Source organism: Pelophylax lessonae (genome assembly GCF_965119305.1).
Source record: "Pelophylax lessonae genome assembly, chromosome: 12".
NCBI classification, from domain to species: domain Eukaryota; kingdom Metazoa; phylum Chordata; class Amphibia; order Anura; family Ranidae; genus Pelophylax; species Pelophylax lessonae.
Window position 1 is genome coordinate 77556176 of NC_138779.1, and position 25984 is coordinate 77582159.

General features: G+C 40.4%; 1 protein-coding gene across 1 annotated transcript in view; it reads right to left on the reverse strand.

The window, feature by feature from the left end:
- Window positions 1-5188: 5188 nt before the first annotated feature.
- SLC2A5 (solute carrier family 2 member 5) overlaps window positions 5189-25984 on the reverse strand; it is a 106603-nt gene continuing 85807 nt past the window's right edge. The window contains exons 10-13 of the mRNA XM_082274287.1: window positions 21248-21349; window positions 10059-10134; window positions 6390-6517; window positions 5189-5996 (exon numbers count right to left, since the gene is read on the reverse strand). Of these exons, the coding sequence (XP_082130413.1) occupies window positions 5757-5996; window positions 6390-6517; window positions 10059-10134; window positions 21248-21349 (546 nt within the window). The 3' untranslated portion in view covers window positions 5189-5756. The remainder of the gene's footprint in view (window positions 5997-6389; window positions 6518-10058; window positions 10135-21247; window positions 21350-25984) is intronic.

A 25984-nucleotide genomic window follows, 5' to 3' on the forward strand; every position in this document is an offset into this window, starting at 1 on the left:
ATTCTTATAAATGATATATTAGAGAACAGCAGTACTGCTTTTCCTTTTTCTTTGTTTTTGAAATATATATTTTTGGAGTGAGTTCCCACCATCGTAGTGGTGAGTCTGTATATGATATGCAGTAAAATATCTAAATTGTTTACTTTACATGTACAAATGATCAATTTGATAAGATCAGATTAACCAGGAAAATCATTTATGCATATATTTTATGTAAAACCAGTGAATTATGTACATTTGTAATCCCTAGCTGTGATGTATTCATTGCAACACTAAATATGTTTTGGTAATAATAAACAACATTGTGTTTTATTTTTTTTTAAATTTTCTAAATGTGTCCCTCTTTGTAACATATTTCAAGATATTGTTACTCTTGAGCTTATGTGATAAAACCAGAAACAGTAATGATATGAAAAGTGTTGCAAAATGATTTCATTTTCATTCATTTAGAGCTTCCAAAACAGTTAGTGATACATTCTGATTGGTGGCAGTGGTTTGCTGTCCGTTGCTCTTTGCCTTATTAATTAAGCTTGTGTGACTGTTTTTCAATAATATTTGATCAGTATATAAACTGGATCTGTGCTATTTGCAAGTAATAAAAAAGAAGATAAAACATACATTTGGTCAGATGTTTGGCTGTGATTTTAGATATACAGTAAAACCTTGGATTGCGAGCAGAATTCGTTCCGGAAACATGCTTGTAAATCCAAAACACTCATATATCAAAGCGAATTTCCCCATAAAAAATATGAAGATTGGTTCCACAACCATTTATTCATAAATCCTTAATTTTATAGTCCAAATAAAAATATTATAGCAATGTGTTGTGTAACCATAAAAAGTCCATCCACAAATTTCAGCCTCTACAAGGGGATTAGAAGCAAAATATAGCTGTCCACATAGACCATCCTCCTCGCCGCTTTCAGTCTGCAGTCGTGACCGGAAAGACTACCCTACAGTAGAAAGGTCTGAAAGCGAGGCTTGAAGCACTCGCAGAGCACAGGGTGGAAGGGATGACGTCGATGGCGGTGCGGAGGGCGGTCTATGTGGACAGCTTTACCACGGATGCCTGCATACTTAGATGTGCCTGTTTTAATCATCAACCATGTGAGTTGTTAAATGTTGTTCCTTTTAAATGTAACCATATTGCTACAATTAGTGGTGCTTCTCTTCTCTTTAATACTCAGTTGTGAAATTACTCTACTTGTATATAAATACATCGCTTGTTTATCAAGTCAAAATTTTATTAATTATGGGCATTCTCCTGTACCATGCCCGCAGCCCCGCATTCTCATGAACCATGCCTGCAGCCCCGCATTCTCCTGTACCATGCCCGCAGCCCCGCATTCTCCTGTACCATGCCTGCAGCCCCACATTCTCCTGTACCATGCCCACAGCCCCGCATTCTCCTGTACCATGCCCGCAGCTCCTCATTCTCCTGTACCATGCCCATGGCCCCGCATTCTTCTGTACCATGCCCGCAGCCCCGCATTCTTCTGTACCATGCCCGCAGCCCCGCATTCTCCTGTACCATGCCTGCATCCCTGCATTCTCCTGTACCATGTCCGCAGCCCCGCATTCTCATGTACCATGTCCGCAGCCCTGCATTCTCCTGTACCCTGCCCGCAGCCCTGTTTTCTCCTGTACCATGCCTACAGCTCTGCATTCTTCTGTATTATGCCTGCAGCCCCACATTCTCCTGTACCATGCCCGCAGCCCTGCATTCTCCTGTACCATGCCCTCAGCCCCGCATTCTCCTGTACCATGCCCGCAGCCCCGCATTCTCCTGTACCATGCCCATGGCCCCGCATTCTTCTGTACCATGCCCGCAGCCCCGCATTCTTCTGTACCATGCCCGCAGACCTACATTCTCCTGTACCATGTCCGCAGCCCTGCATTCTCCTGTACCATGCCCACAGCCCTGTTTTCTCCTGTACCATGCCTACAACCCTGCATTCTTCTGTATTATGCCCACAGCACTGCATTCTCCTGTACCATGCCCGCAGCCCTACATTCTCCTGTACCATGTCCGCAGCCATACATTCTCCTGTACCATGTACGCAGCACTGCATTCTCCTGTACCATGCCCGCAGCCCTACATTCTCCTTTACCATGTCAGCATTACTGCATTCTCCTGTACCATGCCCGCAGCCCTGCATTCTCCTGTACCATGCCCGCAGCACTGCATTCTCCTGTACCATGCTCGCAGCCCTGCAGGGCACTGTGGCACTTTGACAGTAGAAAGCCTGGTGCGCTCATCTGCCCAGTGTCTACTGCTCTGTCCTGCTCTTGCTGTCACTCCGTACACACTCACACCCCTCTAACTGCTTTCATAGTCCTATAGAATGTGGGGGCCTTTTGGAGGGCGTGAATTTTTTTTTGGGGGGGGGGGCAGCATTTCATTCTCAGACCCAGGCAGCACAATGTCTTGGGCCAGCCCTGGCGACAGTCGCATGACAAGTCACGCACCATTAACAGCAATAGAACTGTTCTAATCGGTGCGAATTAAGTTGCCACGACTTGGAAAAAGGTTTCTTCACTACTTAGGTGTGACTTCAACGTGACTTGCATTGACTTCTGTTAAAGAAGTCGTATGCAAGCCATGATGAAGTCACGCAGGGATGTTGGCTTCAAAGCAGCGCTGGCGTGAACCCAAACTCAGGGATATATTTATAAAGTAGTGAATTTACCTTTAACCAAACATTTATTGGTGGTGAATTAATCACTGTCATGTAAAATACATGCACCTGGAAGATTCACCTGCAGCAATCATTGGGTGAATTTCAGATTTACTGCTTTATCATCATAGCCCATATTCATTATTTGCACCCTGCTAGAAAATGACACTTTAACCAACTCATCTGGGCCTTTTCTGACACTTTTTGTTCACGTGTAACAATCAGTATTTTTTGCTAGAAAACTACTCTGAACCTCCAAACATGATGTATTTTTTTTTAACACAGAGACCTAATGCCCCGTACACAGGTGCAGATTATCTGAAGACTTTTGTCTTCAGATTTACCTTTTCTATGTAGTGCAAGGGCCTGCCGGATTGCATACAAATTGAAAGTGTTTAGGTTTGACCTCATATTATATGGTTTTGGTAAGTCTGCAGACAAAAGTCTTCAGATAATCTGCACGTGTGTACGGGGCATAAGAGAATAAATTGGTGTGTTTTGTGCCCTTCTGCTTCCCCACAAAAATGTAACAGCACCACCTCCTGGGAGGTCAAACAGGTATTGTTCAATCATATGATGGTCAGATTGCACATGCACAGCGTTTTTTCAAATGTAATTTTTTGGGAAAAGATACAATATTTAAAATTTTAAAAGAAAAAAACACAATACATAACCCAATTTTTTTTGTGAAATATAAATGATGATATTACCCTGAGTAAATAGATATCAAAAATGTCACGCTTCAAAGTTTTGCATGCCCGTGCAATGACGACAAATAATGTCAATTTTACTATTCATAGGTGACACTTTTAAAGACTTTACAGGTTACCATTTTAGATTTAAAGAGGTCTGGTGCTAGAATTACTTCCCATGATCTGACGTTCATGGTGATACCTCACATGTGGGATTTGATCGCTGTTTGCGTGCATGAAGGACCAAAGAGCACATTCGCCTTTCTACGTGAGCACAGAACAGGGAAACCTACATTTTTTTTATTTTAAATATTTATTTCTTTTTTTTTTACATTGTTGCTATACATTTTTTTTTTAATCACTTTTATTGCTGTCACAAGTAATGGTAACATCCTTGTGACAGTAATAGGCAAGTGACAGGTCCTCTTTATTAAAAGATCTGGGGTCTATAAGACCCCAAATCCCTCATCTGCACTTAAAAGCATTCAAAACACCAAGATCTATGTTTTTGAATGTTTAAAAAAAAAAAAAAAAAAAAATGGCGCAGATTGTTTCTGAGTAAATCAGAAGAATGTCATGTCATTGCTTCTGGGTTACTATTATGAACAGCCGATGAAAGCCGATCCAGGCTTTGCTTGGCTGTCAGGAAGGTGGCAGGAGAAGGGGTGGTCATTTCCCACTGCTTTTTTTAGCAACCGAGTGGCTAGTTTGCAGCTCTGATTGCTATTAAAAGAGAGCCAACCGCAAGCTCTTATAAAAGGGTACTGGTACTGCAGGGGTAAGCATCATCCCGATATAGCCACTGAAAGTCCAGCGACGTATGGGTATGTCACTGGATGGAAAGTAATTAGTAATTTTTTACCTACAGGTAAGCCTATAATAAGGCTTACCTGTAGGTAAGATTAATATCTCCTAAATGTGCACCGTTTAGCTTCATCACCGGCGCATGTGCTCTGAAGGTCCGACATACCTTGCCTGAGCTTTGGAGCTTCGTGCCAGAACGAGGGCTCCCGCACACATGCTCAGGAGTGACGTCATCGCGGCTCTGGCCAATCACATAGCCGGAGCGCGGACCCAGCAGCAGCAAAGCACTGGAGGGCTTTGTTCCAAAGTGAGCAATGTAATACTTATGCCATTTCTTGCATTTTTTTTTTTTTACAACAGCCGCAGTTTACTATGGAAGGGGTGTGTCAATAGCCTTCATATTTTCTGGCTCCAAAAGGTGTCCTTCAGCAGAGGAACACTACCAGAATTGGTGGATTGTGGTGCAGTGGTATCTGTGCAGTACAAGGCTGAAGAGTAGCATAGACAGTGGGAGAGGTTAGAATTAACCATCTTTTTTGCAGGGGGCACATTCTTTTGGAGTTACTTTAAGTCGGGTTGGGCATGTGGTATTCTGGATGCAGCTCTGGATGCACAGTAAACCACAGGCAAGAAGGTCCTGCTCTCTGTTCTCAAATGAAGAATAAGTTCTTTGTTTTTTGGAATTGTGTTGAAAGTGACCACAGAACCATATTTATCATTTATTGCACTTATAGTGAACAACTAACCAAAAATAAGCTGCAAGCAAGTTGGATAAACCCCTCTGTAAATTTAGACTCAACCTATGCTATAAAATATAGGTTCATAAGGATGATGCATAATCGTCCACAGTGGCATAAAGACATGATCTGCATATCTCTATTCACTATCCTAAAATGTGAAACTAGCTCTTAGTTTTTTTTTGATTGTGTTGAAAACTATTTTGTTTTAAGGCACTAACAGTCAAATTATAATAGTAACAAATTGGAGCCACAAAAAAAATTAATGCTTGAAAGGTATTAGTTACTTTTTTTATTTAATATTACAAATCCACAGTGTGGGAAATAAGGAAATAATGTATTAAATGAGGCACACAAGCTTCCTAACAGTACAAAGAACTTCACATTCTTGGCTTGTGTAGAGCAGACTCCAACTGCAATAAGTGGGTGCAAATGGGATAAATAATGGTCACAGCTGACATTGTTACAGATGTGCCAAATAAAATTCACAATGTACGCTATTGCAAATAGGCAAATGTACCTCAGGGGCCTATATGTCCTTCTTCAGAAAAAGGAAAACATCTACTTTCATTAAACACATATTAGCAAGATGTGACTGATGCAATAAATTGAGGGCATCGGGTACATAGATTTCATCATAGAGAGCACTTTGTTTTGCATTGGAAACAGATACCGTATATCATCACGGTTGTGCCATTGATATTATACAATACCTGCTGTTATGCATAAATACAGCTGACTAGGCCAGACTGACTGTTCTGAAAACCCTGTAGTTCAATAAGATTTCTTATGCCACATCCTAACTAAGCAAATGGCTACAGAGAGTCCTCAGCGCAAACATTTGGTCACAGTGCACTTTTGATGATGCCATCTTCTTCTATCGGTATGCTCTTGGATGTTGGTGAGGTTAGGTCTTCAAATTCCCTAGAGTCTGTTTTTTCTTCAAGTCCATTTCTCTTTGCCATTAGTTGACTGATTTCAAGGAAGGTTTTTCCTTTGGTTTCAGGAACAATAAAATATATAAAGATGAATGTTGCAAGACAGATGGCAGCAAAGAGAATGAAGCAGTATGAGCCCAATCCACTCTGTCACAGAAAAAAAAAAATCACATAAAGAGAAGGGAACAGTCTCCATATCATAATAGAGATTTTCTTCTAATGACAATTACACACGTACCAATTATTGTTCAGTAGTAAATAATTTTTATTACAGGAGATGCTTAGGTTGGCCCCATACCATTCAAATATTGACCTGTACCTTTAGACTCTTAAGTCTCAGTGTTTGATCAATGAACAATTGTTTTAAAAAAAACAGCTGAGCCTATTAGAAAATCCAGTAAGTTTGGCCAAATGTATCTTTATCTTTGTTGTGTCAAATAGTAATTTTCCAGTGAGCTACTGAATCCATAATTGATTGTTTATTTATCATTATGTCTGTGGCCAGTTTCAGAATCCAATAAATGATGAACATGCTCTTACCATAAGGAATTCAAATATGAGCCCAACAGTGAAGTTTGATAACCAGTGAACACTTCCAGCTACCATAAAGGCTGCAGGACGGGAAGCCTGGCGAAACATCTCAGTTGTAATCACATATGGGATTGAACCTATTGGGCAAAAAGAAATTGCATTTTATCCTACATATTAAGTGACTGATACACTAAATTTCAGCTCCTGGAGTGTAACAGTGGCAACTTTTGATAAGCATGATGATATACCCCTAGCCATCATCTACCACAGCCCACTTTGAAACCCTAACACTAACAAACACATCCTGAGGACCTGAGTCGACAAGCTTTTGGTCACTACAAAAACATTTTGCATTCCCATAAAAGTCTATTTGAATAAAAAATACACTTGAAGCAGGTCAAAAGGAGGTCAACTGCAGGTTTAACCACTTGCCGCCCACGCTATAGCCGATAGACGGCTACAGCGCGGACAGCGCGGAATTTCCGGGAGGCAGTCTTTAAACAGTGACAGGCTCCCCGCGCGCTCCCGCGAGCGCGCATCGGGGAAAATCTGTGTCGGCCGTGTCCCTTGGACACAGCCAATCACAGATCGTGGTAAATGGCCAATCACAGCGGCCATTTACCACGTGATCGGACCGTGCAATGAGAGATGATCTCATATGTAAACATATGAGATCATCTCTCATCGCCAGCTCTCTTTCTCACACAGAGACTGCAGTGTGAGGAAGTGGAGAGCCGTCAGCGGTAAGGGGAACACAGTGGAATGTAATCAGGGCACTGATCACCAGTGCCCTGATTACACAAGAGAAGAAAAAAATGCCATTACTGCCCACAATGCCCGCCATCAGTGCCCCCCATCAGTGCCCACACTCAGTGCCCATAGTGCTGCCAGTCAGTGCCCATCAGTGCCTGCTCATCTAGGCACTGATGGGCACTGACTAGCAGCACTATGGGCACTGAGTGTGGGCACTGATGATGCTGCCCATCAGTGCTCATCAGTGCCACCCTTCAGTATCCATCAGTGCCACCCATCAGGGTCCATCAGTGCCGCCTCTCAGTGCCCATCAGTGCGCCTCTCAGTGCCCAGCAGTGCCACCTCTCAGTGCCCAGCAGTGCCACCTATCAGTGCTCATCAGTGCTGCCTATCAGTTCTCATCAGTGCCGCCTATCAGTGCCACCTCTCAGTGCTCATCAGTGCGGCATATTAGTACCTCCTCATCAGTGCCACCTCATCAGTGCCCATAAGTGCCACCTCATCAGTGCCCATATGTGTCACCTCATCAGTGCCCATCAGTGCAGCCTATCAGTGCCCATCAGTGCCGCCTCATCAGTAGACATCAGTGAAGGAGAAAAATGTATTTATTTTCAAAATTTGCTCACAGAAAATAAGAAAAACTTTTTTTTTTCAAAATTTTCTGTTTTTTCTTTTTTTTTTAGTAAGAAATAAAAAAACCCAGAGGTTATTAAATACCACCAAAAAAATGATAAAAATTTCATATGGGTACAGTGTAGCATGACCGCACAATTGTCATTCAAAGTGTGAGAGCGCTGATAGCTGAAAATTGGCCTGGGCAGGAAGGGGGTATAAGTGCCCAGTAGGCAAGTGGTTAATGTACCTGTGAATGAATTGGAAAGGATCTCAGAAGCATATCAAACTGATGTCAAACTAATGTCATTGACATTAATCCAGAACCATTGACAAAACTTTGCCAGTAACCCTTACACTAACTAACAACTAACCCTGCCTGTAAACCTAAGACTAACTCTCCCTTATTTAGATATAATGCCCTGTAGATATGGCCTTGTGGTTCGCCCGGTGGTAGGTTTGCGGCAAACTTTGCTTGTTCGCAGTCCGCCGATATTGCGAACATATGGCGATGTTCGCGGCGGCCATATTAGTTTACATTGGGGAGAACTTTGACCCTTGACACATCCATCAGGGGGAACAGGACAGTCAATTGAGACATTTCAGCAAATGTGCTTTAACTGCAGACTTTTCAAAATGTGCTTTAACTGCAGACTTCCAGCTTTAATTAGAGGGTATTTACATCCAAATCAGGTGAAAGGTGTAGGAATTACAACAGTTTGTATATGTGCCTACCACTTTTTAAGGGACCAAAAGTAATGGGACAGATTAACAATCATAAATCAAACTTTCACTTTTTAATACTTGGTTACAAATCCTTTGCAGTCAATAACAGCCTGAAGTCTGGAACACATAGACATCACCAGACGCTGGGTTTCATCCCTGGTGATGCTCTGCCAGGCCTCTACTGCAACTGTCTTCAGTTCCTGCTTGTTCTTGGGGCATTTTCCCTTCAGTTTTGTCTTCAGCAAGTGAAATGCATGCTCAATCGGATTCAGGTCAGGTGATTGACTTGGCCATTGCATAACATTCCACTTCTTTCCCTGAAAAACTTTTTGGTTGCTTTTGCAGTATGCTTCGGGTCATTGTCCATCTGCACTGTGAAGCGCCTTTCAATGAGTTCTGAAAAATTTGGCTTATAATGAGCAGATAATATTGCCCGAAACACTTCAGTATTCATCCTGCTGCTTTTGTCAGCAGTCACATCATCAATAAATACAAGAGAACCAGTTCCATTGGCAACCATACATGCCGACGCCATGACACTACCACCACCATGCTTCACTGATGAGGTGGTATGCTTTGGATCATGAGCAGTTCCTTTCCTTCTCCATACTCTTCTCTTTCCATCACTCTGGTACAAGTTGATCTTGGTCTCATCTGTCCATAGGATGTTGTTCCAGAACTGTGAAGGCTTTTTTAGATGTTTGGCAAACTCTAATCTGGCCTTCCTGTTTTTAAGGCTAACCAATGGTTTACATCTTGTGGTGAATCCTCTGTATACACTCTGGTGAAGTCTTCTCTCGATTGTTCACTTTGACACATATACACCTACCTCCTGGAGAGTGTTCTTGATCTGGCCAACTGTTGAAGGGTGTTTTCTTCACCAGGGAAATAATACTTCGGTCATCCACCACAGTTGTTTTCCGTGGTCTTCTGGGTCTTTTGGTGTTGCTGAGCTCACCGGTGCGTTCTTTCTTTTTAAGGATGTTACAAACAGTTGATTTGGCCACAACTAATGTTTTTGCTATCTCTCTGATGGCTTTGTTTTGTTTTTTTCAGCCTAATGATGGCTTCATTGGCTTGCTTCACTGATAGTGACAGCTCTTTGGATCCCATATTGAGAGTCGACAGCAACAGATTCAAAATGCAAATAGCACACTTGAAATAAACTCTGGACCTTTTATCTGCTCCTTGTAAATGGGATAATGAGGGAATAACACACACCTGGACATGGAACAGCTGAGCAGCCAATTGTCCCATTACTTTTGGTCCCTTAAAAAGTGGGAGGCACATATACAAACTTTTGTAATTCCTACACCTTTAACCTGATTTGGATGTAAATACCCTCAAATTAAAGCTGGAAGTCTGCAGTTAAGCACATCTTGTTTGTTTCATTTCAAATCCATTGTGGTGGTGTATAGAGCCAAAAAAATTTGAATTGTGTTGATGTCCCAATATTTATGGACCTGACTGTACAAGTACATTACGGCACTTCTGAGGCCCATTTAATTTTATTTTTGTTTGCAGTTGTTTAATTTGCTTTGAAGCTGTGTTTACCTACTTAATTAGCCACAATCATGTTCTACTTACTTGGTCCAACGGCATGGCCGATCACATAGACAATCACACAGGCTATGCTTAGGTATGGCATCCAATGCACAGTGGTCTAAAAGGCAATTAGGGTCAACATTTATATAAACTCATATTTATTACATTTTAATAATTTAATTATTTAATACAGGTACTTACAGGATATGGCACCGTCAATTTACACAGCACTTTACATAAATATTATTCATTCACATCAGTCCCTGCCCTCAAGGAGCTTACAATCTAAGGTCCCTAACTCACATTCATACTTACACATACTAAGACAGTTAAGACAGTTAAGACAGGAGCCATTTAAACAAGAGTGTAATCCTTACAAAGAGCCTTTTTTCGATTTTCCTATTTATTTTTAAAGTATTTGTTCCTCTACATGATGCAATCTCTCAAAAATGCTGATACATTCTCATGCATCTATGTGAGCTAGGGACCTTAGATTCCAAGTTCATTGAGGGCAGGGACCGATATGAATGTAAAGTGCTGTGAAAATGTAAGGTTTAAATAAATATATTCTGATTTAGGGATATTGGTTAGTGCTTTTGAGCATTTCTACGTATCTTGCATATTTTAGCAATTAAGTGGATTGTTTTTGTTCTCACTCTTCTAATTGCTGTCACTTTAAATCTGAGATTTCACCCCAGAGTGATCCACACTTTTATCATCATTTGTTTTATTTACAACCGATAGGCCACTGTTTGAAGATCTGCAATTTGCCTATAATTTTTACCATCATTATATGCATTTTGTCATCACTTTAAAGCCGAACTTCTCGCTCCTACCCTAGATTTCTGGAAACGGCTGGTTAATTCAGCTCTTCCACTTCACAAAGCCACTTATCTATCCAGAATGTCAGAGCCTTTCTGAATTAAAACTGGTTTAGTTTTTAGATACAGGGTCATGTTAATGTTTCCCAGATACATAACAGGGAAAATAGGTCTGCAGCTTGAAATGTTTGTTCTGCAAGCAAGTTGCGTACAAGTCAATAAAGGTCATGGACTCTCGGAACTGAGAATGATGAAAAGATTTACTCCACAAACAAGACCCACCAGTTTTATTACTGGTTGTACACAAAGGCTGCAGTACATCTGGCCTTGCATTGTTTATTGTTATTTCAGCAGCTAAAGGAGACAGGACTTTTTGTATAGTGTATATTCTATGCATTGTTTCACTTGTGGACAAAACTATTAACACACGAGAAGATACACAAGGAAGAACTCAACTAGCAAAATAAAATGCCTGAAATATCCCTACAGATGAGAATGGCACTGTTCTATATTTCAATATTACTACAATAAAATAATTACCGTATTTATCGGCGTATAACACGGCGTATTACACGCACCTAAATTTTAGGAGAGAAATTTCAGGAAAAAAGCTGAACTTTCAAATAAACAGCTTTGAACTCAGAACATTTTTTTTTAAAATCAAATGCAGTCTCACCAGTGCCCACGAATGCAGCCTCATCAGCGCAGTGCCCACGAATGCAGCCTCGCCAGCGCAGCATCCTTAAAAGCAGCCTCGCCAGCGCAGTGTCCTTAAATGCAGCCTTGCCAGCGCAGTGCCCATACATGCAGCCTCGCCAGCCCAGTGCCCATAATTGCAGCCTCGCCAGCGCAGTGCCCATAATTGCAGCCTCACCAGCTCAGTGCCCATAATTGCAGCCTCGCCAGCGCCAGTGACACTATCCGAATCACTTTTAAAAATGTCCAGGAAGCAGCACCGAGAAGAAGAAGGAAGGACGCGCTGTCATCGGAAGTCCCGGCGCCTATGATAGATGTCGGCATAGGAGGCTCGTCCTTCCTTCTCCTCGGTGCCGCCCATCCCCTTCTACCTCTCGGCGATGCTTCCTGGACTTTTCTTTTTTATATCAGCGTATAACAAGCACTGTTACTTTTTCCCGCTATTTTTAGGAGGAAAAAGTGCGTGTTATGCGCCGATAAATACGGTAAATCGTATGGAATCTTATATATACAAGGCATAATGATCTCAATTGAATGCAATAATGATTAAGATAAAATTACCAAGTCTATGTGTTTCCCTGTAATCATTGTAATAACATACATGTGTATTTCATAATTTGATACATTCCCAGAAGCAAAATGGGAGTAGTTTAAAGTGTATACAAAATAATTTAGGAAGTATAAATAATATTCAAACATGGATCGTTGTATAGATAATTCCATCCTTGTAGCCAAGGTTTCATGTTTAGTTAATATACCAAAATTTAAACGTCACTAATAATGCCACCAAACCCTTACAGGAAGGTATCTATACACCCTTTAAAGAAAGTAACATTTAAAGCAATCTAAGTATAAAATTGGGGTTTATCCTATAAACATGAGATCCAATAAATCAATTTTTTCCCCAAAACCTAATAGGTTTTTCTAGTCTCAGAGTGCCATCTAGTGATCAAGTAAGTTATTGATTATGCAAGCGAATGGTTAATCGATAATATGATTCTCCAATTAGAAGTTGGTAAACATTAACTACAACATCTGGGAGGACCCATAGATTAGATGTTTTTTGACTAGATAAATAAGGAGCTCAGAGGTAGACAGGACACACATCATCCACCTTTACACATCAATGGACACACATTTTCCATCCTGAATACGCTACACACCTCATCCATCTCTGGGGACTCATCACCATTCCTGTGCACCATTTATGTCCATCTAAAGGTCATCTCCATTCTGAAACACAGGCTCCATTTTACTTAAACCAACTCCACCCATCGGTAGACATTTTGAGGGTTTAGCCAGCAGCCATCTTAAGGCCATATCCTTTCAGCCCAAGCAATCCATTTCATCTACTTTGAGGGTAACTTACAGTGTGCTATAATTCAATGATTTTCTGTTTATTACGTATTCCAATTGCAATAGTTTTTGCTGAGTAATTTGATATTCTGCTCAAGATAACCATCTCTAGGGCTAGATCTTTTTTTTTTTTTTTTTGTATCAAATCACAGTGCTCCAATCATCAAAAATTCAGAAAGTGTGTTGTTTAGGGTGCAACATTAATGTAAAAGTCCATTAAATCAATAATGTCCATCAAAAGTGCAACTTTCCACTCTTCTCCTCTTTGTGTTATAATCAATGCTACATTAGGTGCTCCATGCAAGTTGTGCAAAAATAATAACTCTCCCAATCATGAAGTGCTTTGCTAATCACAAAGTGCTCCTGTGCTCCACTCCACCTCGATGAGCCACCACCGCACTCAAGAATTCACCAGACAGAGTTGACCCCCACAATGGAGTTGGTCTATTTGCGCTTTTTCCCTCAAGGGGTAAAACATTCAGGGTTATACCACTGCTTCCTCGCAATACCATCAGGGAAATCATAAAATCAGAAGAGAAAAAGGCTCCAATAGTGTAAAAACCTTTTTTTTAATTAAAGGAACTTTCTACATACAACCACAATAATAAAGATAACGCAGCACTGGTATTAAATATGCAATTATAAATAAATACAATGAATATGTGAAAGATAATCAGGACCTTAAAGTCACTATGTGCAAATGGTGCAAAAGTGTGCAAAAATATTGCAAATGTATGTTGAAGTGCCTTATAACATAAACAATATTCGTGATCAATAAAGTGCATGATGCTAATAAACACAATAATAAAAATGTTATGAATTAAATATAGTCCATCCAGTTCCAAGAAAATTGATAAGACGATCTCTATAGCTTACACAAAAGGCCACCAAGGTGCAAAGTGCAAAATCTCACTGTATTTCTGATGCTGGAATGCCTTCAGTATTCAAGAACAACCTCCAAACACATCTCATCAGCCGTGTGTGAAAATCAATGGATGTCCTCTTGGGATCACAACCGGGATACTCTCCACATAAGCGCAATAAAACAAAAAGCTCACATAGTGTGTACCAATAAAGGAACCATTTATTTTTAAAGTAGGAACACTTACAGTATCAGAGTTGTATAAAGTACTCAAAACCCATACTTGAGTAAAAGTACAAGTGCTCGATCAAAAAGTGACTTGAGTAGAAGTGGAAGTGCTCGATCAAAAAGTGACTTGAGTAGAAGTACTAAAGTATTCAACATTTTTTGTACTTAAGTATTGCAAGTAGTTTTTTTTTTAAAAATTTTGCTACTCAAGTACTGAAAGTAAAAGTACCAGTAGTTTTGAAAAAAAATTGCTACTCAATTACTGAAAGTAAAAGTACAAGTACTGTGTTATGTAGTTATTAAAGAAAGAAGTCAAAAGTTTGAACATCATATTGTTTTTTATTATTTCAAATGCAGCTTTTATTTATACATACAGTAGCATTTATTTTCGTATGCACTGATAATACACATGAAACCTGCCATCTACTGTTCTGGCAGTGGTAATTTTTATAATAGTAACGAGTAACTATACAGCACAAAAAAAGAATATCGGAGTAGAAGTATTGAAATCATCGAAAAAATGTAGTGAAGTAAAAGTGGAAGTAGGAGAAAAAAATTCTACTCTAGGAAAGTACAGATACCGCCTTTCGGTACTTAAGTACAGTAGTGAAGTAGTTCTACTTAGTTACTATACATCTCTGACAGTATTCAATAGGAAAAAGCGCTTGTGAATGGCATGTAGAATCCTGGACAAAGTAAATGCAACACCTGTAGCTAAACCAATGCGTTTCGTCTCATAAGACATCATCTGGGGTATCAAGCTACTGGTGTTGCTACAATAAATACCTTTCGGGGGGGAGCGCCCTGCAATTAGACTCACTCGTACATATTATAAATTGGCCTTTTTTACTTCCTACTCTATTCAACACAGACATATACAACAAATATTTAACAAACATTGGGATGTTTTAAAAAATGATCGCATTCTGGGTCCACTTTTACCAAGTAGAGCAAAGGTAATTTATAGAGGGGTACCTTATTTGAAAAATAAAATTGCTCCCAATGTCATTAATCCCCCGGTTAGTCTGTCCTTTTCCCATCAAATGACGGGCTATTATCGATGCAAAAAATGCAACACATGTCTACACTATATGAGAGGGAGAGTCAAAACACAAAGTTTCACATCAACTGTTACTAACCACACATACCTTTTTAAGCAGTTTCATACTTGTTCAACTAAGGGCGTAGTCTATTTGTTGACTTGCCCATGCAAGAAACAGTATGCGAGTAGAACCATCCGTTCTTTTAACGTTAGGATGAATGAACACATTGCAAACATAAAGAAAGGGGAGACCAATCATAATGTTGGAAAACATTACCGTGAATGCACAACAAAGACCCATAGGGTACAGAATTTATCATTATTCATTGTTATATGGCCCCATGGAGAGGATAATCTAGAATTAGAGGGGTTTCATGTCTTGAAACTTTTTGGATTTATGAATTACAGTCCCATTCCCCATATAGAATGGGACACCAATGCCTTTATAAACAATGCATACTTTTAGGCATTGTTACCCTCTATACATCAACACCACTTTGGTTTTATTCATACATATTTGATAGTACTATCTTTTTATCATTTTTTTATCTACTTTTTATTTTTCAGGTTCTAGTTATTTTTATACATTTAATATTATTATTCATTTTGAATTTGTAATTTGTTATGTTCATTTGATGCTAAGTACATTTCGGGTGTTGTTTTCACAATGGACATTATTCTCATCAAACGTATTAGTTACTAGTTACAACATACGAGTCATTATTCATGTACTCCTTTTACGGAGTCTAGAATTTATACATATTTTCCTGTTTTTTGATTTGTATATTTATTCATCATAACTGGTTTAATTGACAGTTACTGGTGCCTTTTCCTCCCTACTAAAAAATGGGTTGGGCTGGTTTGGAGCTGGTAATGTGGATGTATTAGTTATGTCCCTTTCATAACACTCCCATAGCGAGGCCTGGCTTGCGCCTGTTGTTCCTTATCAGAACTGATAGTGAGGTTTGGAATGCATGCCTATAGCCAGTGTTAACTTTCTATGCTCTCCAAAACGAGGCTTGGAGAGCACGCATCGCCGCCATCTTGATACACACAGGAAGTGTCGGGTAGCATACGGCGGAGCTGAATTCAGATGTTACGACTGAGTCTAACTGTGGGCCCCCCCCCCGAAAGGTATTTATTGTAGCAACACCAGCAGCTTGACACCCCAGATGATGTATTATGAGACGAAATGCGTCAGTTCAGCTACAGGTGTTGCGTTTACTTTGTCCAGGATTCTAAATGCCATTCCCAAGCGCTTTTCCTATTGAATACTGTAAGTGTTCCTACTTTTAAAATAAATGGTTTCTTTATTGGTACACACTATGTGAGATTTTTGTTTTATTGAGCTTATGTGGAGGATATCCCGGTTGTGATACCAAGAGGACATCCATTGATTTTCACACACGGCTGATGAGATGTGTTTGGAGGTTGTTCCTGAAGGCATTCCAGCATCAGAGATACAGTGACAACCATTCTTCTTTATATACATGAGTGACCTGAAGAGTGTAAGCTCTATTGGGTCCTATTTTTCTGGTAAGCCCCCTCATTACCTCATACATCGGTGGTGGTCACATACACCAGAGATAACATTATTTCACCTAAGGAGATTTTGCACTTCGCACCTTAGTGGACTTTTCATAAGCTACAGAGATCGTCTTATCAATTTTCTTTGAACTAGATGGACAATATTTAATTTATAATTCGTTTTTATTATCATATTTATTGGCATCATGCATTTTATTGATCACGAATATTGTTTATGTTATAAGGCACTTTAACATACATTTGCAATTGTTTTGCATACTTTTGCACCATTTTCACATAGTGACTTTAAGGTCCAGATTATCTTTCACATATTCATTGTATTTATTTATAATTGCATATTTAATAACAGCGCTGCATTATCTTTATCATTGGTTGTTACGAATTGCCTTTTGCCGGCTGCAGGGTACTATTGTTAGCGCGGTAAACATTTATACATTATACATCCACAATAACCATTAGCTATTGTGCTCACATTTGCCTGTGCATTCCGCCCTGCACCCGGGTGACGTTGTTCCGCTGGGTACACACGGAAGTGGTGGGAAACCCGACTGGGAGAACGATCGCAGTTCGCATTTGTTATAGTGGAACCGGCTTTTTATAAAAATACGCTGTTTAACCCAAATACAGGGCAGAATGCACAGGCAAATGTGAGCACAATAGCTAATGGTTTTTATGGATGTACAAACCCGATTCCAAAAAATTTGGGACACTGTACAGATTGTGAATAAAAACAGAATGCAATGATGTGGAAGATTCAAATTTCAATATTTTATTCAGAATACAACATAGATGACATATCAAATGTTTAAACTGAGAAAATTTATAATTTTAAGGAAAAAATAAGTTGATTTTAAATTTCATGGCATCAACACATCTCAAAAAAGTTGGGCAAAGGCCATGTTTACCACTGTGTGTCATCCCCTCTTCTTTTTATAACAGTCTGCAAATGTCTGGGGACTGAGGAGACAAGTTGCTCAAGTTTAGGAATAGGAATGTTGTCCCATTCTTGGCTTCTAGTTGCTAAACTGTCTTAGGTCTTCTTTGTTGCATCTTCCTCTTTATGATGCTCCAAAGGTTTTCTATGGGTGAAAGATCTGGACTGCAGGCTGGCCATTTCAGTACCCAAATCCTTCTTCTACGCAGCCATGATGTTGTAATTGATGCAGTTATGTGGTCTGGCATTGTCATGTTGGAAAATGCAAGGTCTTCCCTGAAAGAGACGACGTCTGGATGGGAGCATATGTTGTTCTAGAACTTGGATATACCTTTCAGCATTGGTGGTGCCTTTCCAGATGTGTAAGCTGTCCATGCCACACGCACTCATGCAACCCCATACCATCAGAGATGCAGGCTTCTGAACTGAGCGCTGATAACAACTTGGGTTATCATTGTCCTTTTTAGTCCGGGTGACATGGCGTCCCAGTTTTTCAAAAAGAACTTCAAATTTTGATTCGTCTGACACAAAACAGTTTTCCACTTTGCCACAGTCCATTTTAAATGAGCCTTGGCCCAGAGAAGACACCTGCGCTTCTGGATGATGTTTAGATATGGCTTCTTTTTTGGCCTATAGAGTTTTAGCTTGCAACGGTGAATGGCACGGTGGATTGTGTTCACCGACAATGTTTTCTGGAAGTATTCCTGAGCCTATGTTGTGATTTCCGATACAGTAGCATTCCTGTATGTGATGCAGTGCCGTCCAAGGGCCAAAAGATCAGGGGCATCCAGTATGGTTTTCCGGCCTTGACCCTTACACACAGAGATTGTTCCAGATTCTCTGCATCTTCAAATGATATTATGCACTGTAGATTATGATAACTTCAAACTCTTTGCAATTTTTCTCTGAGAAACTCCTTTCTGATATTGCTCCACTATTTTTCACCGCAGCATTGGGAGAATTGGTGATCCCATGCCCATCTTGACTTCTGAGAGACACTGCGAATCTGAGAGGCTCTTTTTATACCCAATCATGTTGCCAATTGACCTAATAAGTTGCAAATTGGTCCTCCAGCTGTTCCTTATATGTACATTTAACTTTTCCGGCCTCTTATTGCTACCCGTCCCAACTTTTTTGGAATGTGTAGCTCTCATGAAATCCAAAATGAGCCAATATTTGGCATGACATTTCAAAATGTCTCGCTTTCAACATTTGATATGATATCTATATTATATTGTGAATTAAATATAAGTTTATGAGAGTTGTAAATTAGTCCATTCCTTTTTTAGTCAAAATTTGTACATTGTCTCAACTTTTATGGAATTGGGTTTGTATATAAGAAGTTGCTTTAAAAAAAAAAAAAAAAAAAAAGGTTTCACACTATTGGAGCCTATTTCTCCTCTGATTTTATGATGAAGGTATTGCAAGGAGGGAGCGGTATAACCCTTAATGTTTAACCCCTTGGGGGGAAAAGCGCGAACAGACCTACTCCATTGTGAAGTTGTCTGAGAAAAAAAAAAAATCACAAGGTATGGGACATGTGGTTAGAATCTCTGTCCACTAATGCCTCCCTTGATACCTCTATTTAAACCTCTCCCACATACTGAGTGCTTGATGGTTAGAGGGCCCCCATAGCCCCCTTCTGTGTTTGTTTATGGCAGTTCTGGACCTATATAGCTTTGTTTGTGTCTTTCAGCATTGAACGAGAACCCAAAGATTCCAAAACTGTATCCCTGTATTTACTCCTAATTGGTGGTCTCGAGCTCACTTCTATTGTTTTGTAATTGGTGATGTTATCACTTGTTTTTGGTTAATTTTCTCTTCATGTTTTTTGTATGTACTATGAGCCAGGGTATATAGAACAACAGACGAGGAGAGGAAAGGTACAAATAATCAAAAATTAATAATTATAATATAAATAGTACCCACTCGCTCAAAAAGAGCGGAACTCAAATGGCAAAACTACAGCATATAAAAAAGGAATGGGACAACTAGAAAAAGAGAGATTGCCCAAAAAAGCGCCATTGACTAGAGTAGCAGGGGTATAACAATGGATGGGTCAACATAAATAAGACAGAAACCAATTCCTAATAAAATTATCAAATTTATTAATTCAAAAGTTAGGACAAACGGTTTCAGTGAAATATTAAAACAAACCTTCCACCTCACCACTATAAATATAAACCACGTGGTAATTAAAAACAAAAACACATACTTTTGGTAAGCTGCAGCTACCTTGTGAGCAATAATTAGTAATCACATGAATAAATGACATAAATAACGGTCCATAAGATAGGATAGAACCGGAAAGTCATGTCCTGACGAAGCTGGTTGTGTCCAGCGAAACGCGTAAACGTTACGTTTTTGGATTGCTGCAGCTTGCTTGAGCTGGGGCTCTGAAGCACGGAGCCGAGTCACCCTGCCTATTTGCTTGGGGGTTCCCTGTCTGCCTAGACACTACCATTCCGTCTATGGGAGTTTACCTCTATCCTTCTATCATGGTCTGGTCTGCAGGTGCGGCTACAGTACACCATCGTGAGTGGCTTCCAGTTGATCGATGGAGCCTGGTGTCTGGTCAGCTGGGTGGTGCATGTACTGTTGTGGCGTATGGCTGTGTGCAACTACGCCACTTACACTCCTGTCTGAAACGTCAAGCATCCCGCTGATGAGGCTTAAGAATATCTGACAGCCTTCCCCTATTTCATTTTTATGGTTTATTTTAATATTTCACTGAAACCTTTGTCCTATCTTTTGAATTAATACATTTGATAATTTTATGGGAAAAAAAAGGAATTGGTTTCTGTGTTATTTATGTTGATCCATCCAATGTTATACCCCTGCTACTCTAGTCAATGGCGCTTTTTTGGGCAATCTTTCTTTTTCTAGTTGTCCCATTCTTTTTTTAAATGAGCCAGGGTATGCCCAACTGGCTCTGTTTTATACTTAACTTTCCAAAATAAATATAAAAAGAATAGAAATAAATAATAAAAAAAAGAAAGCGGTACTTCCCCAGAACAAAGTCCACCTCCCAGGTTGCTCTGCGATTCCCCCTCGGGTGTTACCATTGTGGGGCATGCGCAGATGTACCCACAGGCTCTGCCCCACCTTTGGGTCCAGCCAGAGAGCACATTGGCACATTTGCACCCGTAATTTTCTATATACATCCAAAGACAAGGAAGGTTTCAGATTTTGGACTTCCCTAATAGCAGTCTTTGCTTGTGCATAGACAAAAACAAATTGTCCCTTTGTATTAGAGGGGGAGGCAGGGCAGCGCAAAGGTCCACTTTAGTTCATAGACAGATAGTTTGTTACAAGTCAGGATCCTCCCCACTGCATCTCACCATTAGACTTCACCATTTTGTCTCTCGTACAGAATATAGAAGGTGAAGCCAGGCTGTCAACAACAGTGTGCATATCAATGACATCTCTGCCCTTGTAGTGACTGTCATTTGTCACTGCTCTCTGTAGGGCGGTAGGCATACATCTTCATCTAGGAGGATGGTTAGAGATGGAAATGTGGTTTTAGCTATTGACTATCTTTCAATTTTTGCAGAACAGGGTGCAGTTTTGGGGAAGGAAGCTTTGGAAACGGCTAAAGAAGTAGGAAAGTTCACGGATCTGAGATCCTCAGATCAAGCAACAAGCAACCATTGATAGTGATTTAGATCTTTACTTTATGATCAATTCAGTGTTCAAAACCTGATATTTAGTGTATAGTCTTTAAAAAAAACACAGCATTCCTACCTGATAAACCACAGCAATAGTTAACACTACACAAGCAATGCAACATATCCCGAAGCCTATGAGCAGTAACAGTCGTCTACCCCATGAATCCACAATGAAGACCTGCAACCACAGAGTGAAGACAAGACACATTTATATTATCTGCAGAGCAGTCACAAAGAATTTGAAACAGCAGATAAAAATTAGGAATCATATTACAGAAAACAATAAAAATGCATTAATTATAAAAGACTATGCAAAAAAGTATGGATGTGGAAACCCAAACTTAAAATGAAATTATGGGAAAGAAATATAATTTTAGATTTTGCCAATAGTTCCACTTCAAGATAATAAAACACACAGTCCTGAAACTATTTACTCCATTGTACTTTGCAAAATATCTTTCCTTTCTATGGTCATATCTTTCTGTACCCCCTTAAACGTCATTAAAGCTGACCATATACCAATAGAATTTCAGTTGAAATTTTTCATTTTATGAATGGTTGATTTTCTAAGGCTTAGAGGGGTTAAACTGACTTTTTTTCTCAACTACAGAAAATTAGAAGGAGCAGGCTGGAAACGTTTTCTAGAATGAACAAATTTCTAATAGTGTGTGTGGTTTTTGTTGGGGAAAGTCTATTGATTTCAAAAACGAATGTTAACAGCAAACAACATTCAATGTAGTTTCAAACATTTATCAAGTCATCACATATGCTGTGGATTTTTGTGTGAATGTTTGTACCAGTCTTCATATGAACATTCGTTCAAAAATCTACTAGTGTATGGCCAGCTTTAGAGAGCCTTCAGACAATCTAAAGGCCCGTACACACGATAAGAAAATCTGTAGGGAAAATTCGTCCGACGATCGATCTGTCGATTTTCGGATTGTTAGTATGGTGCTTTCGACAGCCGACTCCCACTTTTCGGCTGACAAAATCCTGATATGCAGGCTATATAATTTTTGTCGTCCGTCCAAGCAACGTCCGATTTTCATCTCATTAGTACAGATTTAGACGGAAAAAAAATCTTAAGAGCTAGACTAGGCATGTTCAGAGACAAAAGAACACATACAAAACAATCCAGCACATGACACCACTTCTGAAGTAGAATTCTGTCGTACGGGAAAATTCGTATGAAAATAACCTCTTTACTTTCCACATCAGACTAGCATGCCACAAAAAATGGACGACAGATCTTTCGATAATCTGAGAGTGTGTACGGGGCTTAAGATGCTTGGCAATAAACACAGATTTTCAGCTTGCTGGAAATGCTTCATGTGGTCAGCTCTTGATCCTTCATTCCTTTATTGAGAAAATAAGGAACAAAGAACCACCTACATTTCATCTGGAAACTATTCACAGCGCTTCACTTTTTCCACATTTTGTTATATTACATCCTTATTCCAAAATGGAATAAATTCATAATTTTACTGAAAATTCTACAAACAATACCCCATAGTGACAACGTGAAATAAGTTTGTTTAAAATCCTTGCAAATTTATTAAAAAGAAAGAACGAAAAAAATCACATGTACATAAGTAATCACAGCCTTTGCAATGACACTCAAAATTGAGCTCAGGTGCATCCCATTTCCACTGATCATCCTTGGGATGTTTCTACAACTTGATTGGAGTTAACATGTGGTAAATTCAAGTTGATTGGACATGATTTGGATAAGCACACCCCTGTCTATATGAGGTCCCACAGATAGCAGTGCAAGTCAGAGCATGAAGTCCAAGGAATTTTCTGTAGACCTCTAAGACAGGATTGTATTGAGGCACAGATCTGGGGAAAGGTACAGAAACATTTCTGCAGCATTGAAGGTCCCAATGAGCTCAATGGCCTCCATCATCCATTAATGGAAGAGGTTTGGAGCCACCAGGACTCTTCCTAGAGCGGGCTGCCTGGCCAAACTGAGCGGGGGGTCTTAGTCAGGGAGGTGACCAAGAACCCGATGGTCACTCTGACAGAGCTCCAGTGTTTCTCTGTGGAGACAGGAGAACCTTCCAGAAAAACAACCATTTCTGCAGCACTCCACTAATTAGGCCTGTATGGTAGAGTGGCCAGATGGAAGCCACTTCTCAGTAAAAGGCACATGACAGCCTGCCTTGAGTTTGCCAAAAGGCATCTGAAGGACTCTCAGACCATGAGAAAGATAATTCTCTGGTCTGAGGATACAAAGATTGAACTCTCTCTTGAATGGCAAGCATAATTTCTGGAGGAAACCAGGCACCGTTCATCACCTGGCCAATACCATCCCTACATTGAAGCATAGTGATGGCAGCATCATGCTGTGGGAATCGTTTTCAGTGACAGGAACTGGGAGACTAGTCAGGATCGAGGGAAAGATTAATGCAGCAATGTACAGAGACATCCTTGATGAAAACCTGCTCCAGAGTGCTCTGGACCTCAGACTGGGGCGAAGGTTCATCTTCCAACAGGACAACGACCTTAAGCACACAGCCAAGATAACAAAGGAGTCGCGACAGGACAACTCTATGAATATCCTTGAGTGGCCCAGCCAGAGCCCAGACTTGAACCCGATTGAACATCTTTAGAGAGATCTGAAAATGGCTGTGCACAGACGTTCCCTATCCAACCTGATGGAGCTTGAGAGGTACTGCAAAGAAGAATGGGAGAAACTGACCAAAAACAGGTGTGCCAAGCTTGTAGCATTATACACTAAAAGTCTTGAGGAAAAAACACAAGCGCCATCTGAGTGCAGCATCATGTATTTATTATGGCAGAAGTTTACATGTACTCTTTACATGTACTCACACTTGAGTAAAGGACAAGGCTTCTGGCGTTATGTGTCAAAAAGTCCCCTGGATGGAGGGAGGCATCAGGATGGCCTTGGCGACTGCTCTAGACCGGGACACGACTGATGGATGTCAGCCTCTCCGTGGCTTGGCAAATAGTCCGCGCGGTTTCTCCTGTAATCAACTTCCGGGTTGCAGGGGGGTAAGCAAGGCGACGCGTTTGCGGAGCATGTGCTCCTTCTTCAGGCCTAGCCAAGCCATATCGGTAGTGGATTTAAATAGGACTGAAGCTGTGTCTCTGATGGGTCCTAACTATCAAAGCTTACAACAATCACTTTAATATGAAACTAATATGGCACATCTTCATTAACCACTTAAGCCCCGGAAGATTTTACCCCCTTCCTGACCAGGCCTTATTTTGCGATTCGGCACTGCGTGACTTTAACAACAATTGCGCGGTCGTGCGACACTGTACCTAAACTAATTTGACGTCCTGTTTTTCCCACAAACAGAGCATTCTTTTGGTGGTATTTGATCACCTGTGCGATTTTTTGATCATGCGCTATAAACAAAAAAGAGCGTAAATTTTGAAAAAATAACAATATTTTTCACATTTTTTTTATATGAAATTCCCCAAAAAAAAAAAAATTTAAAAATCTAAATTTTTTTACATTTTTGGCCAATTTGTTTTCTGCTACATATGTTTGGTAAAAAAAATTGCAATATATTGATTGGTTTGCGCAAAAGTTATTGCGTTTACTAACTACCGGAAAGATTTTTGTCATTTTTGTTGTTTTTTTTTCTAACGAGTAATGGCAGCGATCTGCGATTTTTTTTGCGGGATTGTGACATTGCGGCGGACAGATCGGACCCTTGACTGACATTTTTGACACTTTTGGGGGTACCAGTGACATTACTACAGTAATCAGTGCTATACATATGCACTGTTACTGTAAAAATGACACTGGCAGGGAAGGGGTTAACTTTATTGGAGAAGGAGGGGTTAAGTGTGTCCCTAGGGGCGTGTTTCTTACTGTGCAGGGATGTGGCTGTGTGTGTAACAGCAGAGATCTGCGGTCCTTCGTAGCAGGACCATTAGATCTCTGCTGTTACAAAAGGGAGAATGACAGGCGGCTTTGTTTACATTAGCCGCCTGCCTTTCTCCCACTGTAACTGACAATCGCGAGTGACTGGCGGACATCGGGTCCGACGGTCACTCGCGCGGAGGTGTCCGTGAAAAAGCGGGGGCGGGAGCACGCCTCCGACAGCGCGTGCTCGCCCCCTATTGGCTCACAGGCTAGTGACGTACCGGTACGTCGCTTTGCCTGCACGGGGGTGACCGCCACTTTATATATACTTGCGGTGGTCGGCAAGTGGTTAAACAATAGGATTAAAAACAAATATGAAGGGATAAAAAGTATATAAGGAATAAAAATTGTCTATAGGAAAGCCAGAAAAATCAAAAGCCTAGTGGCCCCCAGCAAATTAAAATGTACACCAGGACCGAGCGACACTAGACCAAGCCTCATCCCCCTGATAGGCAAAGTGCTTTCCAACACTGATACATGCCTAACATGTAAACATGTGACCTACGGACAGAAAGAATTCAAGGTCAAAGATCATACTTACCCCATTAAGAACTTTTTCAATTCGTGGTATATTGCCTCTCCTGCCCCTGTGGCTCACATAATGTGGGTCGGACAATCCGCACCTTGAGGAAAAGATTCGGGGAACACCAATGCTTTGTAGAGGGTGGGAATGATAAGCATAGCGTTCCCCGACATTTTCTAAAACATCACCAAAAGTCTTCTTTGTGCCTCAAGGTCTGGATCATCGAAACCATCCCCAACACACAAGATAAGGTTTCGCATTAAAGAGCCAAGCGGTGGTTGCTATCGGTCTGAGTGGAGGAGCCAACATTGATATGTACATGCCTGTTTATATCCTTGATTTGGTGAGTTTTCAATCTGACGGGTGATCACGGCTTGCTGGTGGTGGTA